Source organism: Seriola dumerili, unplaced genomic scaffold (genome assembly GCF_002260705.1).
Source record: "Seriola dumerili isolate Sdu_G_001 unplaced genomic scaffold, Sdu_1.0 BDQW01000138.1, whole genome shotgun sequence".
NCBI lineage: Eukaryota > Metazoa > Chordata > Actinopteri > Carangiformes > Carangidae > Seriola > Seriola dumerili.
In genome coordinates this window covers 20,514,136-20,531,357 of record NW_019174393.1, presented here as the reverse complement: position 1 = coordinate 20,531,357, position 17,222 = coordinate 20,514,136, and the positions used below count along the sequence as shown (strand labels likewise).

Genomic DNA, 17,222 nt, shown 5'->3' with positions numbered 1-17,222 from the left:
ACACCCGTGTGGATACACAGTTCAACGAACAGGTGCGCAGGGAAACAGCTGCACAATGAAATGGTGAAGAAAAACAGAATATTAAACTGCGATTTTGCAATTTAGTGTACTATCTTGTTAAAGCTTGCCTATTCTTTGTGAACTTAAAACTTTTTGGACAGATAATTTTAAATACCTTTTTATTTTTAAGTTTTGACAGTACCACGTAGATATGTTTTAATTGCTAATGCTAATGCGGGTTTATTAATTTTTAAATGTGCCGGAAAATAGCCTTTTTTGTACACAATTGAGGTGATGCAATGCCCAGTAGTGCGTAAGTGTGTTTCTGTATACTATTTCTCCAGTCGTGGTGTCATAAATGATGGTATTATGAGAGGTATTTATTGAAGTCGGACTAAGTAGGACATCAGTGAAGGCCTAGGTGTGAAATGCACGGCCCGCCACTGTAAAATACATTGTATGCAAAAAACAAACATAATGCTTTGTCGCTTGAATCTGAGATCTGGTCAATACGAGTTACCAGACAGGTTATCTTAGTGACTGTGTGTGTACCTGTAATTAGGGGTGGGCGATATGGCAAAAATATCATCACGATTTTTTAAAATTAAAATCACGATTTCGATTTTATCACGATCTTAAATTGGAAAAAGAAAAACAGACAATTTAGACCAAAGAACCTTTCTTAACAGATTTTAAGCCCGTAATTCGCTATGATTGGTCGGTCAGGTTGACGACGTCAATACGTCTGGTGCGTCGGTGCATCAGCATAGAACTGCAATTTATAGAATGTGCCCTAGACGATCCCACAATCTCTGCAGTTTGAAAGATCGTCTTCACGTTGTAATCCTTCACGATCTAATATCGTCATATCGCCCACCCCTACCTGTAATGATGGCAATAATCGTTCAAAGCTAAACCAAGAGATTGGACTTTACCACTCTGATATGGGGCAGGGACATTAATGTACCTTCTTCTGATTTGTGCACAAATCAGAGGACAGTGTTAGTTGACCAGCTGACCTGAGCCTGAGTGTGTCTAGCAATCTAACAGGTGAATACTGTCTGAAAATAAAAATGGTGTTAAAGTGACTTGCACACAGATGAGCCATCTGTGGTGAGATTAATGATGTTAAGAAATGCAGCCACCATGTTGTGTTGGAGATATGGTTGGAGATATCACACAATTGAAAAATGTTTGGTGATATCACACAATTGAAAAAATTAACTGACATGATCAAAAGCACAAAGACAGATAGAGGGAGATACAAAGATATCTTGATTCAGTTAACTGCACTGGAGCCCTGAGTGCTACTTTTAAAGGGGATAGTGTGGGTTATTTGACGTGGTGTTTTATGTGCTAGTCATGTATAGACAGTGAATTACCTGCAGTAGATTCAGATCAGCACTGTGCCAGTTAGGATCGGCAGCAGGGAACACGGTACACTAGCAGAGTGATGTGCTGCTGTGCACGGAGCCAGCAGAAAAAAGTGTTTTTAAAAACGCCCACTGAAACAATCCAATATCTGTTTAACTGCACGCTTCATGTAGAACATTTTCAGCAGTTTATCTTATACGGTAGTTCTGCGGTTGTAAAAATGTAGCGCCAAAGGAAAGTGCTGTTTTCACAGGAAGATAAACCACTGAAGATATTCTACATGAAGTGTAACATTTATTAATTGCATATTGGATTGTTTCAGTGGGTCGTTTTTAAAAAGAAACACTTTTTTCTGCTGGCCCGTCACAGCAGCACATCACTCTGCTAGTGTACTGGTGTTCCTGCTGCCCGATCCTAACTGGCACAGCGCTGATCCGTTCTACTCCAGGTAACACACAGACTATGCATGACTACTTCATACAACCCCACGTCAAATTACCATAACTATCCCTTTAAACAAATAGACTGTAAAACTGGGCATAAAGCTGCTGAGTGGGCTGCAGTGCTCTCCTCCACAGCTTCAAACACTTCGATCTGCCTGGAGTGTTCAGAGTCAATGTCCCCTTAAAACATTTACACACTGTTGCTGATTGGTTCAGACTTTCCACCAGCTCCTCACAGAGAGGAAGTCCTGAACCCTTCACTGCTGTGCATGGCTGTGAGTTTCATCCTGTGAGCCCACAAAGAAGCAGACCTGTTGTGGTGAGGAGGGGGCGGAGCGAGGACTGTGGTGGTGGTGGGACGAGGAGCACAAGGAGGTAGATTTGTGGATCTCCCAGTAGTTGCCATGGAGGTCGAGGGAGGAAAGAGCAGGCAGGTTGTCTCTCTGCACGGGTTTGTCATAGTGAGTGGGTGGAGGCGGCGCACTCAGACATTTCCTCAGGCACAGATCACTGTGAAGTCAATCACACATGTGACACAGGTTTGAGGACAGGCTCAGGCAGCTTTACACCCACCCACACCATGACTCATGTGACCCTATCATCTCACATGACGTGATTGGTGGTTCAATGTCTCTATAAGTGTTAAAGACCCTACAACAAGTTGTAACAAACACTACTACGTTTCAGTTTTAAAACTCATCTCTTGTACTATATTTACTCCTGATGTCCAGTCTTCAGCCCCTAAAACAGAGACTTTCAGAAACTCTGCTGGACCTGTTTTATTTTGAAAACTCTAGGGTTGTGTTATAGTCTGGACTGACACAAACTGAGACATTTGGAAATGATGACGTAGACACACATAGTCTCTCCTGATTGGTTCTCATCAGCCTCGACTACCATCGTTAAATATTGTATCTATATTGTATGTGAGACTTGTCGAGTTGATAATGTATGACTGAACCTCTGTTTTAAAATGACACTTTATGAAAATCATCTATCACCTGTTGGCTGGTTGTTCTTTCCAGGCCTGTCGGTATACGTCACCAGCCACCCCAAACAGCCAGCGCACATCAGCTGGCACCTCTGGGATCCACTCCACAAACCTGCAGTGGAAATGACTGTATTATATACACATGCAAGAGATGGGACTGTTGCTACAAGAGGGTTGGAAATGATACTGTTACTGATGAGACCTACACCTCACCTCTGAGCCACCGAGTAGGCTGACTGTACAGGAAGTGTATATGGCATAAGCATGTAGGAAGCCACTCTCACTGGCAGCATCTCAGACACCTTGGCATACAGCCCCGATTTGTCCTGGCAGGCTTCACAGAACACTGACAACACACAGACAACAGCACTAGTCAACCACACAGCAGTATGTACACACCAATTTAAAGAGGTATGATGTAACCTGTGACATTCAACTGAAGTCAAACCTGTCTTTATAACTAAAAGCCAACAGAGTCTGAGATGACACTGCACCTTTCTTGATTGGCGTAGGCAGAGCGATCTGCTCATCCAGCCACCAGTGCTGTTTATGCAGTAGGTGGAGCCTCCGGAGCACCCACTCCTTGGTTGTTTCAGTATGCTTACAGCAGCAGTTGAGGGTGCTCTCAGGGAGGGTGGGGCCGGGGGTTGGACTCTCCAGCATCAGCAGATCTGGCACCACAAAACATGACATCAGTGTCACAGTCCAAAGGTTAAGCTGGAGGCTGATAGGGGCACATCATAACCAGGTTATTTTAGTAACCATGGTAACACAGTAGTGCAGTACTCACTGTTCTCTTCAAGGAAGCGTAGAGCATCCTTATACCCACTCTGACACATCTCAGCCAGCACCTGTGGAGGGAAACGTGGTACATCTTATAACAAGGAAACACACACACTTTGTTGACTTCACATTATTGATCCACAACATGAATTGTCTGTGTAAGGATTATCAATTCAACTTCCTGTTTATAAAAAACAAAATCAAGATTAGAAAACTAATTAAATTTTACATTTTAAAAGTATGTTTTGTTATTGTCAGAATGATGTATTTATGATGTATTTATTCTTTTTTTCACTTTTTGTACATTTTGTCTTCATGCTCATTTATTGTTGTATAGTGTTGTATGACCATGATGCAGCCAAGACTCCTTTGTCTCAAAACAATGTTGTATTTTATAACCAAAGTTTTGACCCTTTAGGGCTGCCATACATTGCCTGCTTTTTTGTTAGAACATTTATCCAACTTTTAACTATTGACTTTGTCAATGGAAAATTAAACTGATAAGGAATTAACAAAACACACAAAAGACACATATAACCTCTAAAGTAATGTAAAAAAAAAAGATTGGAAGCAGGAGAAACAGCAGCCTGGCTCTGTCCACAGTTCAGAAATACACCTATAACCTCTACAGCTGATTAACATGATCATGTTCATTTAAACCAAACATAAATAATAAATACATAAATAAATACTAATAAACTTCCATATAAACTGAACACACACATACAGAGTGGTATCAAACCTCTCATTTAACTGTCAAAATGGCAGTACACATAATGTGTTAATCCATTTATTTAAGAAGGGATAAAAATGTCATGACTTTTAATATATTTTTATTTTGAAATCTTTTTAACCTAGTGTTTTTTATGCCATTAATACTATATATATATATATATATATATCTTAATATGAAGACTATTTGTAAAGTCTTGTCACCAAGCTGAAAGATGATAAGAGGATATGTACCTGCCCTGAAACCTCCTATCTGATGACATTTCCTATCACTGTCATTATGATAGTCATGCCCAGCAGTCAGTTTCTTACTTTTTATAATAGCAGTGTCTTCAGTGTCAGACCTCTGACATCAGCAGAGCTGCTTACAACCAATCCACAGGCTGGAGTGGTCAGACCACAGAGTCATGGGTCAAAATACACTCTGGTTATTTGATATTCAAGTTGTGTTTTTTACGCACGTCAATACGGTATCTGCCACGTGTGTGTTTGCAGAGAGAGGTTCCTAGCTCAGGCACATGTGGGCAGATTTGAGGGGTAATTCCTCCCTTCAGGAATTATGTTGAGAAAACAAATGCCCCTGTTACAGAGGTCTTTGAACTCAGTTACATAACCGTAAGGTCCAGACAGCATATCATGCATGCACATGGGAGGGGAGTTTTGAGGAGCCAGGCTGTGTAACAACACAGCAAACAGCTCAAGGTCAAAGCTCACCTCATCTGAAAAGTTACCTAACAGTCATCAGAGCAACCAGAGCAACAACAGGAAATGTGGGATAAAGGACAGTGACACAAGTGAAACAGAGGCAGCAGGTATATCCACTTCCTGTCAGTCGTGTAAATGGATGGAGAAGAGGAAGTAAAAACAGTCATGGCACAAAAATGATTTCTCAGACTGAACTGAGAATAATAACAGTAACACGGATCACATGAGTCATAAAGAGACTTTACTCAGTTGTGGCAGTGAGGTCTTAAAGAGTCAGAGTTACTTTAATTAATCCTGGTTACTGAGGGTGTGTGTGTGTGTTTGTGTGTGCGTGTGGGGTGGGGGTGGGGGGGTTCCCTGTCCTAAAACTACATCTGCCAATTTGGGTCTCCACTCTGGAGAACATCAGTATAACAGAGGTCTCCAGATTAATGTCAATGTTGCCTGTAGCTGTTGTGGGGGTTTGGGGCTCTGGTGCCGATGTGACATGATCAAGTGCAGTTTATCTTCAAACTGGAGACTGAAAACAAAAAGTCTCTTGTACAGTCTGCAAGGAGTAGAAACAGCTACTGTGATTTAGATTAATCTGCTGATATTATATTCTCCATTGATCAGAACCCATGGTGACAACTTGATTTTCCCTCTTTCAGTAAAAGTTTGCAGTGGTCTCTGTACATGTTCAACACATTCCACTTTTTATGAAAAAGTCTTTTTTTCCATCAACTAGATCAGATGGTGTCATCAAATGATACACAGGCAACAAGTGGCAGCAAGTCCCGTAGTGTTTTTTGTTCTACGCCGTTGTTTTGTCTGACGATGGAGAAAATAATTTACACAAAGGAAAAACTCCCGGCTTTAAAGTTTACCAGATATGGAGTTAAACATCCCATACAAGCTGAGCTAAAGAAGCTGTTCCGTGGATGCAGAGCCGGGGCTAAGCTAAAGGCTAGGAGATGGAGATATAAGCCTTTTCTACCACCGATCCTCATGGGAAATGTCAACTCCCTGGCTAACAAGTGTGATGAACTGGAGGCCAGCGAGCACATCGTGAATGTAGTCTCATGTGTTTCACGGAGACCTGGTTAAACGACAACACTCTCGACCGTTGTATGGATTTAACCTGGTTCACTGCAGTACGAGCGGACAGAGATGCCAGAGCAAGTGGGAAGAATAAAGGTGGAGGACTGGTTCTGCTTGTGAACAGTAGATGGTGCATCCCTGGTCATATCACAGTGATGGAGAAGATCTGTTGTTGTGATACTGAAGTGTTGGCAGTTGGTCTTAGACTGTACAATGTGCCGAGGGAGTTCTCACACATCGTCGCCATTATTATTTACATTCAACCACGAGCAGGGCATGCAGTTGCGTGTGAGGTCATTCACGAGACCGTTGTGAGAGTACAGACCCAGCACCCTGATGCATTCATTGCAATATCAGGGGATTTTAACCATGTCACTCTCACCTCTCACCTGATTGGCTTCACTCAGTATGTTGACTGTCCCACAAGGGAAAATAAGACACTTGATCTGTTGTATGCAAACGTTGTAGGAGGCCTACACTGCTTTAGCTCTACCACCACTTGGCAGATCAGATCATAATCTGGTTTTTCTTCAGCCTTCCTACAAACCTTGTGTACTGAGGCAGGCTGCAACCACCCACTCATTCAGGAACTGGACCCTGGAGGCCAGTGAGTCTCTAAAATACTGTTTTGAATGCACAGATTGGAATGTACTGTTGGAGTCACAGGAAAATGATAAAAGCAAATACCCTGGCCTTGATAGAATGGCTGAATGTACAACAGACTACATTAACTTCTGTATGGACACTGTATTACCAGCAAGGACTGTACACTTCTTTCCAAAGAACAAACCCTGGATCACCAGTAACATCAAGACCCTCCACAACCAGGAAAAGGAGGCCTTCAGGAATGGAGATAAGGGGAAGCTCAGGTGTGTGCAACATGAGCTGAAGAGGAGATTAAAGCAGGCGAAGGAGGACTACAAAAAGCCTTCAGTTGCAGCTTCTCCTATGGCATCTCTTCCACACCCTGACACTGCAGCTGCAACTCCCTCCACACTGGGGTCAAGTCTCCTGTCCTTTACAGTGGAGAAGGTGAGGGTGGAGCTCAAGAGGCTACGTCCTGGAAAGGCAACAGGCCCGGATGGTGTGTTTAACTTAAGCCTACAAACAGGGAGGGTCCTGGCCCTGTGGAAAACATCATGTCCTTTTCCGGTACCTAAAGTAGGGAGACAAATGAGATAAATGACTAGAGACCTGTGGCCCTCATATCACACATCATGAAGACCCTGGAGCAGCTGCTTCTCCACCTTCTGAGGCCACAGGTTGAACATGCACTGGACCCCCTACAGTTAGCCTACACAGGGGCGCTGCCAGGGATTTTGGGCCCCATGAAAAAATATCACATTGGGCCCCCTCACCAAAGGCCACAAGAACCCTGTGCAACTGCTATAACCACATCTCCAGGATCCAATTGACCCACTCAAAAGCTTTACATAACTCTACCTTTTCAGCTGTCTTGCCTCTTGTAGTCAAATATTTACTGTATGACTGACAAAAATGGATGTTTCACTGCGCACAAGGTGACTGATTTGCCTCTTCCTTTATTAAGTCTTCATGGCTTCATCATGGAACCAAAATGAACAAGCACAAAATAAAAACAGGAATCAGTTAGGCTACATAAAATGAAAAAGTAGGGCAACTTAGCATGAATAGGAACATAAGACTCAAGAAACCCATTTTTCTCAACAAAAAAAACAGCTCAACAAAATTTTCAGTCTTGATTGTACACAACAAGGTTTATGGTGCACCTGCCGACATATCAGCTGCTGAGTCTGGTAGGGAGGGCGGGCACAAGCCATTTAGTAGGCTATAATTAGCTGAAACGTTCATCTCATTGTGGATATCAAACTAGCAGGTTGATTTCAACCACTCACAGACTATACCCATCTTTCCTGGAGAAAAACTGGGTGACATACTGACGCCCTTTCTTCTCTCTCTCCTCTCTCTCCTTTCTTTCCCTCCTTTTCTGGGACCCAGACTTTGTCTTTCCAGACATTGCTGCAGCCTTTGGCGCACTCTGTGCGGCTTCTGTGCGGCTTCTGTGTCACTGCTGCGGCACAGCTGACTAGCGCCACTCAGGCAGGGCTGTACCATTTCATGCAGATAGGGGGGGGATTAATATGAATTTGCCCAAATGAAGTAGAGACCTTTGATATAAATTTTATGAAGACAAAGGGACCGTTTGTTTCATTACTTTATTTTGAATAAAGTATTAATTCTGATTTAAAAAAAAAAAAAAAAAAAAAAAAATCTATTTTTAATTTTTTTGGGAGGCCCCCTGTCAGTCATGGGCCCTTAGAATCGTCCTAACTTTTCCCCCGTTACGGCGCCCCTGAGCCTACAATGAACATATTGGAGTGGATGATGCTGTCCTTTACATGCTCCACCAGGCCCATACTTACTTGGATGAGCCAGGTGGTTACATGAGGATTATGTTCATTGATTTTTCAAGTGCATTTAACACCATTCAACCCCCCATTCTTAAAGACAAGATGGAAGGGATAGAGGTGGATTCCTGCTTCACGTCCTGGATTGTGGATTACCTGACATGACAACCACAGTAGGTCAGGCTGGGTAACTGTGTCTCACGGACAGTGATGAGCAGCGCTGGGGCTCCACAGGGGACTGTTCTGGCTCTGTTCCTGTTCACCCTGTATACGGCAGACTTTAAATATAAATCTGAGTCTTGGCACATCCAGAAATACTCGGATGACACAGCTATTGTCGTGTGCATCAGGAATGAGCAGGAAGAGGAGTACAAGGATCTGACGATGGCTTTCAGTGAATCGAGCGACAAGAACTGCCTCCTTCTGAACACCTTCAAGACCAAAGAGATGGTCATCGACTTTAGGAGGTCTAGGCCCACCCTCCAGCCAGTCAACATTCGAGGGAAGGACAGTGAGGTGGTGCACATAAAATGATGGTGCATTAAATCTCCAGACAGCTTACTTTGTCCACCAGGGCTGAATTAGCAAACAGGATGTAAGCCAGTTCCACCGGGGCTAAGCTGAGTTTTCATACACCACTAATAACTACACTTCACTTGGAGTAGTTTATGCAGTTTATGTACAAGCTCTTCTTCTGGCTCACTGTCGACGAAACAAATGCTGAAAATGTGCAACAACGCCTCAGTGGTCACAAAATCTGACCGGTCACATATTTCGGTGTAAAACCGGCACACATGCTAATGTTTGGGCTACTGCAGCCGTGCCCACCAGTACGTCAGGAGTGGGAGAGAGATAAAAGGGAAAATGACGACAGAAAATAATAACGAAAACTCGAGTTACAGTGTTACCAACACACCACAACACACAGCCCAAGGCTCAAAAGATGAGGACATCATTGAAAATAAGGGTTAGAGGAATTTGATAGTGTGGAGATACTTTGGCTGATTAAAGTCCGATAAGAAGCAGAGTAGCATGCACTGCAAATTTGTGTCGAAAGCATGTTCCTACAAAGACACATAATACCACCCATCCTCTACAGCATGCACAATGGAAGACTTTACAGTCCCAGATGAAGCTTTTGACTGGTCAGAATTTAGATTTTAGTTTATTATATATACACCTATTTTATTTATTTGAAATATTTTTTTCACTACATTTTATTTTGATAATTGTTGCTGCTCTAATTTGGTCACAGTTTTTATATTTATTGGAGAAATTCAAATGTTTTTCAATTCAGTTATGTTGTACATTGAGTACTAAACTGTAAGATTCAATAATAAATGACAATAAATGAAAACCATCTAAATTAAGATGGAATGAATTATGATGGATGCTATGCTATACTTGTCTGAACAGTGGTCACTGTGGGATAATGGTAAATGTTAAAACATACAGTAGTATAGTGAGCATCAGCAAATCAGCAAATTGACTCAGTTATATAAAAACAATGTCTATATAAAGTCTGCTGATACTAGCAAACATTAGGCACCAAGCTACTGGTCATACCAGACCAAGTAACACTGAAGCTCTGAGTTAACTGAACTGAGAAAGTGCATTTTATTTCCTCTAAACTCACAGTTTTATTTCTCATCACAAAATGGAAATATTATACCTTTAACCAGACAGTCTCTGACTTCCCTGCTTCAAAAGTAATGAGCTAAAACTCTGCAGTGTAAATGTTAGAGCTGAGGGAGCAGATTTGGATGGTAACTCTCTGTGGGTTAATTTCTATAAGTGACTCTTTTCACATTACATTCACATCATTCAAGTCATGTGATCTATTGTTTATATGAACTATTGACTGGTATAGCTTTAAATGAATCTGGACTGTGCACTGTGCTGCTCTGAAATGTAGGAAAACACAAGCTATGGATCTGGATCCAGAAATGCACTAATTTCTTTTAAATGACCCAGGTTCTGGAAAAAACCAAACCTTGGAATGAGCCTGGCTGAAGCACATCCAGCCTCTTGAACCACATGAACACAAGGACACACTGCACTCTACATGCCATGTGAACAAGCTGAGTGCTCCTCCAGTGCGTGCATATCACCTACCTTGGGTTCAGGTGGAAACAGGGCCCGGCTGAGGCGGTACATGTTACCCATGTTCATCTGAATGCTGGTGTTGGTGAAGCGCAGCTCGTGGAAGCTGGTGGAGTTGTCGCGGGGACAGATGTCGCTCTCTCCAGAGAACGGAGAGATGGTGATGGTGTTCTTCATATCTGACTGTGGCAGGTTGTTGCTGATCCCTCCATCCACATAACGCTAACGACAAAAGGAACAGGTAAAGAGACAGAAATTATCGATGAACTGTATCTAAAGCTGATAGTTGATTGTGATTTTTCTACCCACTGCACTCAAACATTACAGAACAGGTTTCACTGGGATATTGTTCTTTACAGTTGTACCATGATAATTGTGCCAGGCTCGACAAAGTCTGTGCTGCGATTGCTGATCTACCAGAGAAGACTCTTCAACATTAAAACCCAACCACTCTGTACTAACAGATCCCACTACAGTCACATCTCTAAAACACAAATATCTTTGTGTGAGTGACACAGTTTAAAATGTTACATAGACAGAATTTAATTCAAAGTTCCAGCTGCACAATCCCACTCAGCTTGGCAGAGGAGACTAAACCAGTGAAAATACTGATCCTCTGTGTTAGGAACTGCCAGAATAACAGAATATAGGTCAGTGAGCAAATGGAGGTCAGGGTCCTTTAGTGAGCACAGGAATGTATGAAAGTGTACTGTGACACTACTGAACTTCTGCTGTACTATTGGACTCTTTAGGCTCATGCAATCAACACTGTAATATTTCCATTGTTGTATCTTCTTTTTTTTTTACAAATGTTTTACATTTTAGCACCTTTGGTCCAGACTGAAATATCTGAACAAGTGTTGGATGAATTGTTATGAAAACAGATTCATGGTCCCTACAGGATGAATCCCAACGACTTTGATGATCTCCTGACTTTTCATCCAGTATCATAAGATTGATACTTTTGGTTTTTAGTGAATATCAAAACAACATTAGATGAATTGAAAATTTGGTTCAGACATTTATCTTCCTCACAGGATCAATTGTAGTGGCTTTGGAGATTCCTTAACTTTTCTTCTAGTGCCATCATCAAGTCATCATTTCATTTTATCCAATACTTTGGTTCATGACCAAACACCCAGTCAGACTCAGCTGTACTAGTGTTTGGCCACACACTACACTAAGATGGTGAACATCATAAACATTATACCCGTAAAACATCAGTGCAGTTTTAGTATGGTCACTGTGAGCATGTTAACATGCTGAGGTTAGCGTTTTGCTCAAAGTTGTTAAAAAATAAATAAAACTGTCTCAAAAATCCTGTGTAAGTTGAGCTTTCATGCAAAAAAAAAAACAACAACTGACTGTTCATTACTGGTCCTGTAATTTCTTAAAGGACCTATTTGTAAGTTCTGCTGTTGCTTCATAACCAGAGTTAGCATTAACAGCTGTTTACGTATCAATCTAGGAGAAACCTTTACTCACCAACAGCTGCTTCCAGAGGTGGAAACAAACACAAATGCTAACCTCTGTTTTGCTATTTCTATCACATCATTTCTTGTACTGAAGTTAGCATGCCAACCAGCTTGCCTTGGTCCAGTTGGAGTATCGCCACTTACTGACACACAGTAGCGTCCAGTCCGCTCAAAGGACTTGTTACAACCTCTTGTCTTGTAAACACAACAATGGCTGAAGGTGTTGTTAAGACTAGTAAGTAAACTGCTGTTAATGCTAACATTAGCTATGTAGCAACAGCAAAACTTAAAAATATATATTATATTTGGTATCAAAAATAAACTCATGTTATGAGACACAATGCAAATACCAATTAATTTGAGCTTTGAAGAAAGATCCAGAGAGTTATTTAGTTGTTACATAGTTGAGTAGATTTTGTAGGAACTTTATTCTCCATATTTGTTTGATTGTAAACTTGGATTTAATACATACAATACGAGTCAATAGTGTTCTGACTGAAACAATCTTGAGGTTACATTTGCCTTTAACCAGAATGAATGAATTCAAAGCATACCAGCTGAACACTGTCTCCATTTTCCTTATTAGCTCCAAGCAGCATCCTCTTTTAAGGAATTCAAGGAACTTTACAAGAAGTTACATATCAGTCCCTTTATGTGGAATCACAAATGCTGACAAATTGATTACTGACACATGGACCATGTGTTAGGCTGCTCTCTACAACACAGTCATGCCTCAAGTTACTGCACACTTGTTGTCAGAGTCAGTGAGTCACACTAGACTGAGCTACGAACCAGCAGCCAGGCTGGGAAGCAGAAAGTACACATTATACAGAACCCACAGGCGAGGGATTGCAGACACAAACACTGTATGTACACACATGTAAACACATCAGCTGAATGGAGCAGCAGCTTATAGGACTCTCAGTGTTTCTTGTGCCATTTTGACACTGAACTTTGGCACCAACACTGAGACAACAGGCTCTATTCAGTTCACTGATATGTCCACAAAGAGGATGTCTGTCCTGGGTGATGTGTTTTGTCACGGTGATGTACTGTGTGACTGCAGCCTCACTGCCAAGACACTGGTCCTGAGAACTTTTTCTTTATTCATATATACTGTCAATTAATGTATCACATTACTACATTCATTCATTGTTGTAACACTTAATGTCATCAGGGTGATTACTCCTTTAATGTAATCTGGTTGATTATTGTTATCTGCCTTTATGTTGATGTACTTGACCTTTGTATTTCATAACAGCTACATAAATGGATATGAATCCACAGTCTTATGACTATGTTTGAACTAGCAGTAGTGAATGGGAAGTAGGTCTGATGAGATCACTGCCGAAGTCCAGCTGCAGCTGATAAGTCAAAGTGATGGCAGCACTCATATCAAAAACTAGGACTTGCAGCTAAAATAAGGTTTTTTTCTGAACATACAGATGATTAATGATGATTAGTGATCATGTAATGGTAACCTGACCCGTATTTTCCATGTTGCCTTCAGTGCAGCGTCCTCCTGTTTGCAGATTGTACTGACATACTGTCATATAAAAGGAATGTTTTTCATTGAATGCACCCAGAGGCGATCCTTCAGATTATAGACCTGATCTACTTTTGAGCTTTTTAAACCCTCAGACTCATGAGAACTTCCCTCTCTGAGGTATGGCTTGTTGCTACATACTGACACGCAATCTACCTCTGCCTGGCCTGCAGCCTGTGTGTGTTTGTGTTTGTGTGTGTGTGTGTGTGTGTGTGTGTGTGTGTGTGTGTGTGTGTGTGTGTGTGTGTGTGTTCAATATGAACAATAGGCTATATCAAGATACCAAGATAATCATTTGTCACATTCAGTTATGTTGTTTTGTATTGTTATATTAAAATATTCCCCTCTGATAATATTATATATGTCACATTTTAAGAGGAAGTGAGTGACCACACACTCTTCTCTCTGTTGGTAGCCAGGACTTCTTCTACCATTCTTTACCCCTCGTTTAACCTCTTCTCCTCTCCCTACAATCCTGTGTGTTCTGCTCCAGTCCCTGTCTCTGCTCTGAACCTGCTCAGCTCAGCATTCCGCTCTCTGGACACTCTGCTTGGCTCTGCGTTGACCTCCCCCCCTGCTCAGCACAACCAGCCTCCAGCCCAGTTCCCCACACTCTCAGTCATCCCCTCAGCACAGCTCATACAGTACCTCATCCCCACTATGCTTAGTACAGTAAATGCTGCCTCCACCCAGTGGAGTGTGGTAATTAGCTTGAACCTGTATGTAATGAAGTAAATAATGTGACTATTCTGGGAGGAGACATAACATTATGAAATACTTTGTACAAATAACTGTGCATCCCTGAAGTGGAAACCAGAGCTAAATCTTAACGAGAACTAAATTAGACCTACCACTCCTCTGAAGGATGGAGGAATCAGCCCACAGTAGATGGGGATGAAACAGCTACAGATCAGCGCCTATGGACAGAGCGCAGGGTTAAACCAGAGGAAATCCATTTCTTGAGGCTTGCATTACTGTAACAGAGGCCCTACAGGCCTCTCCAGATTTATCAGATAATCATCCAAGCACCTGAATCAGCTCCTCTTTGGAGCTGAACTCCGACACCAGCACGTTCTCCCCATCAGACACTCTGGTGAGTGAGACACACAGCCGCCCTGAGGCTAGGACATGTGCGTCAGAGGGCAGATCACGATTCAGACCTGACTTTATCACCTTCACCAGGTTGAAGTTGGGGTGAAGGGGGCCCAGGTTCCTCTTCCTGGCCTCCTTCGCCACCTCAATCACATCTTCACAGCATTTAGCTGGGAAACAGAAAGAAGAAGGAGAAGTGAAGGTGAAGGAGACGCCGCACACAGAAACACACTGCTTCAAGTGTCAATCTGCGACCAGATCAATGCTAAAGCTACCAGGAGTCAGTGATTAAAAGTGACCTGGATGAGTCCCCCTCTGAGCACAGGCTGACCTGCACACACACGTGTCCACTGACATCAGGCCGCATGATTGTTTATTGATAGTAGGAAAAGTGAAAGAGTCCCTGTGACTCACACAGTCTTGAGAAACAGGGTGTTCCCTTATCGACCAGTGGCTCCACTGATTCTGATTGAAACACATACTGAACATATATCAATTAAAGCAATTATCAGCCTATTGAGTCCTTATGTCCTCCCGTCTTCTGATAGTAAAGTTACATCTAATGTACAGATGTTATCTACAGCACTGAACAAAGAATAGTTACTGAAAAATACTTGGACTTAACAAATGAATTGTATTTAACTGAATAAATCTATATAGCAAAAATACATAAACTCATTCTGACTTTAATAAATATCCACATCTGTAATTTTGTGTACATGTTAATGACATTCGGATGAAGTATATTTCAGACAGAGGGAAACCGAAGCTCACTGTGTTTCATATATGAAAAATACCTACATTTAGTACAGTACATTTATCTAATATGTGCTATTTCTATATGCGAAGATATAAAAAAAAAACCCAACTAAAATCTCCCGAAATTCAACCTGTTTCCACACAACAAGAACTGAACTGAAACAAGTTGAAGTTCGTGCACCACTCATTAATTAAAGGCTATGGATACTGTTACTACTACAAATAATAATAATAATAATAATAATAATAATAATAACAGCCTTCAGGACTTCCGGTTTCCTGTGCATTAAGCTCCAGGCTGTCAGGCCACAGCGGTGTATCTTACTTATAGATGCCTGGCTGGCGAGCACCGAGGCAGTCAGAGCACCGGCAGAGGCGCCGTACAGCTGGGTGGCCCCTCTGACGAGGTAAGGCGCTTTCTCCAGCAGACAGCTGGCAACTCCGATGTGGTAAATCCCCAGGAACCCGCACCCGGCGAAAGACAGACTCCAGCCGCCGCTGAGGTCGAACATGGCGGGACATGCCACGGCTGGGGAGCCCGAGAGCAGACAGAACACCGAGCGCGCAGCGGGAGGCTCACTGCTGTCACCTCTGCTCGGCGGAGAGACGCTGACTGACGGACTTTAAACGGGGAAGTGCAGGGAGGGCCAGCTGCTGGTGATGCGTTCAGGTGCAGTCAGAACGATCACAACCCCGATATGAGCGGTCCAGTAGAGCGTCTATATGTAGGCCACAGTAATTTCAAACAGCACACTTATTTGACATACAGTCATAGTGCCATCACTATTTTATTTACTGCTCATTAGTCCAGACATGTTCACAGTATCTGAAGATCTATAACCATGACCTGCACTTTGCATGAATATGAAGGCAACATACATATGTTAGTGAGAGCGGGATTGGATGAATGCACGTCTATCACTTCCTTTTCTAAGAACCAATAAACAGCGAGGGGGATCGACTACATGCTGTTACATCATGACTCACTTAACCTCACCTGTTGCAGGTCTCTGTCTTCTGTGATGCTGACAGACCACCCTGATTCTCACTACTGGGTGTCACCTGAGGACAGAGTTACACATTTGATCAGAAGTGATGATGAATCAAAGAAGAGACTATTTTACTGTAGAAGAAAAAGAAAACGTGAATAAACTAACAATGGAAATATTACATATTTACCTTGTTTGTTGTTTTTTGTTTTGTATAATAAAATATAATGTTGATAACAAATGCGATACACCTTTAGGTCATGTTTGTGCACCATATAAGAATATATGGGGACAGCGCATTAAAGTGTTGGGGATGAAAGGTTTTATACAGTGACACTGTGGCAGCTATAAGTATTTCCTGAAGAGGATGTGATGTCACACACTGATGTCTGCTGACCTTCATCTATTGACTGAGGCTGAGACATAGTGGGAGTTAATTGGGACTTTCATCATCAGGACCTTATTCATAGTTGATCATATGCAGTAGTGACCATCCTGAATGTTAATGGTAATAATAATGGAATAATCTGTTACCTCCTTGTCAAAACTGATGTGGGACCCCAGAGCAGAGACAGAACACAAAACACACCAGCAATACCATGCAAGGGAGTTTATTGGGGCGAAGGCAATGGTGATGGTGAATGTGGAGGTGAAGTGTTTCCCAGGAATCCAGGTGGCGGGTGAGAACAGACAGGAGCCTGGGGAACACTGGAAGCCAGAGGCAGGGGAGTAACACACTCTTGAAAACCCGAGGGACAGCTGG

General features: G+C 42.2%; 1 protein-coding gene across 1 annotated transcript; it reads right to left on the bottom strand.

The window, feature by feature from the left end:
- Window positions 1-1,871: 1,871 nt before the first annotated feature.
- On the bottom strand, window positions 1,872-16,110 carry LOC111224913 (patatin-like phospholipase domain-containing protein 2). The gene is made up of 9 exons (XM_022749611.1): window positions 15,796-16,110; window positions 14,649-14,881; window positions 14,471-14,536; window positions 10,611-10,820; window positions 3,599-3,659; window positions 3,303-3,479; window positions 3,022-3,154; window positions 2,819-2,920; window positions 1,872-2,327 (listed from the first exon to the last, which is right to left on the bottom strand). The coding sequence occupies exons 1-9, from the start codon at window positions 15,980-15,982 to the stop codon at window positions 2,075-2,077; spliced, it is 1,422 nt and encodes a 473-aa protein (XP_022605332.1). The 5' UTR covers window positions 15,983-16,110; the 3' UTR covers window positions 1,872-2,074.
- Between the last annotated feature and the right edge of the window lie 1,112 nt (window positions 16,111-17,222).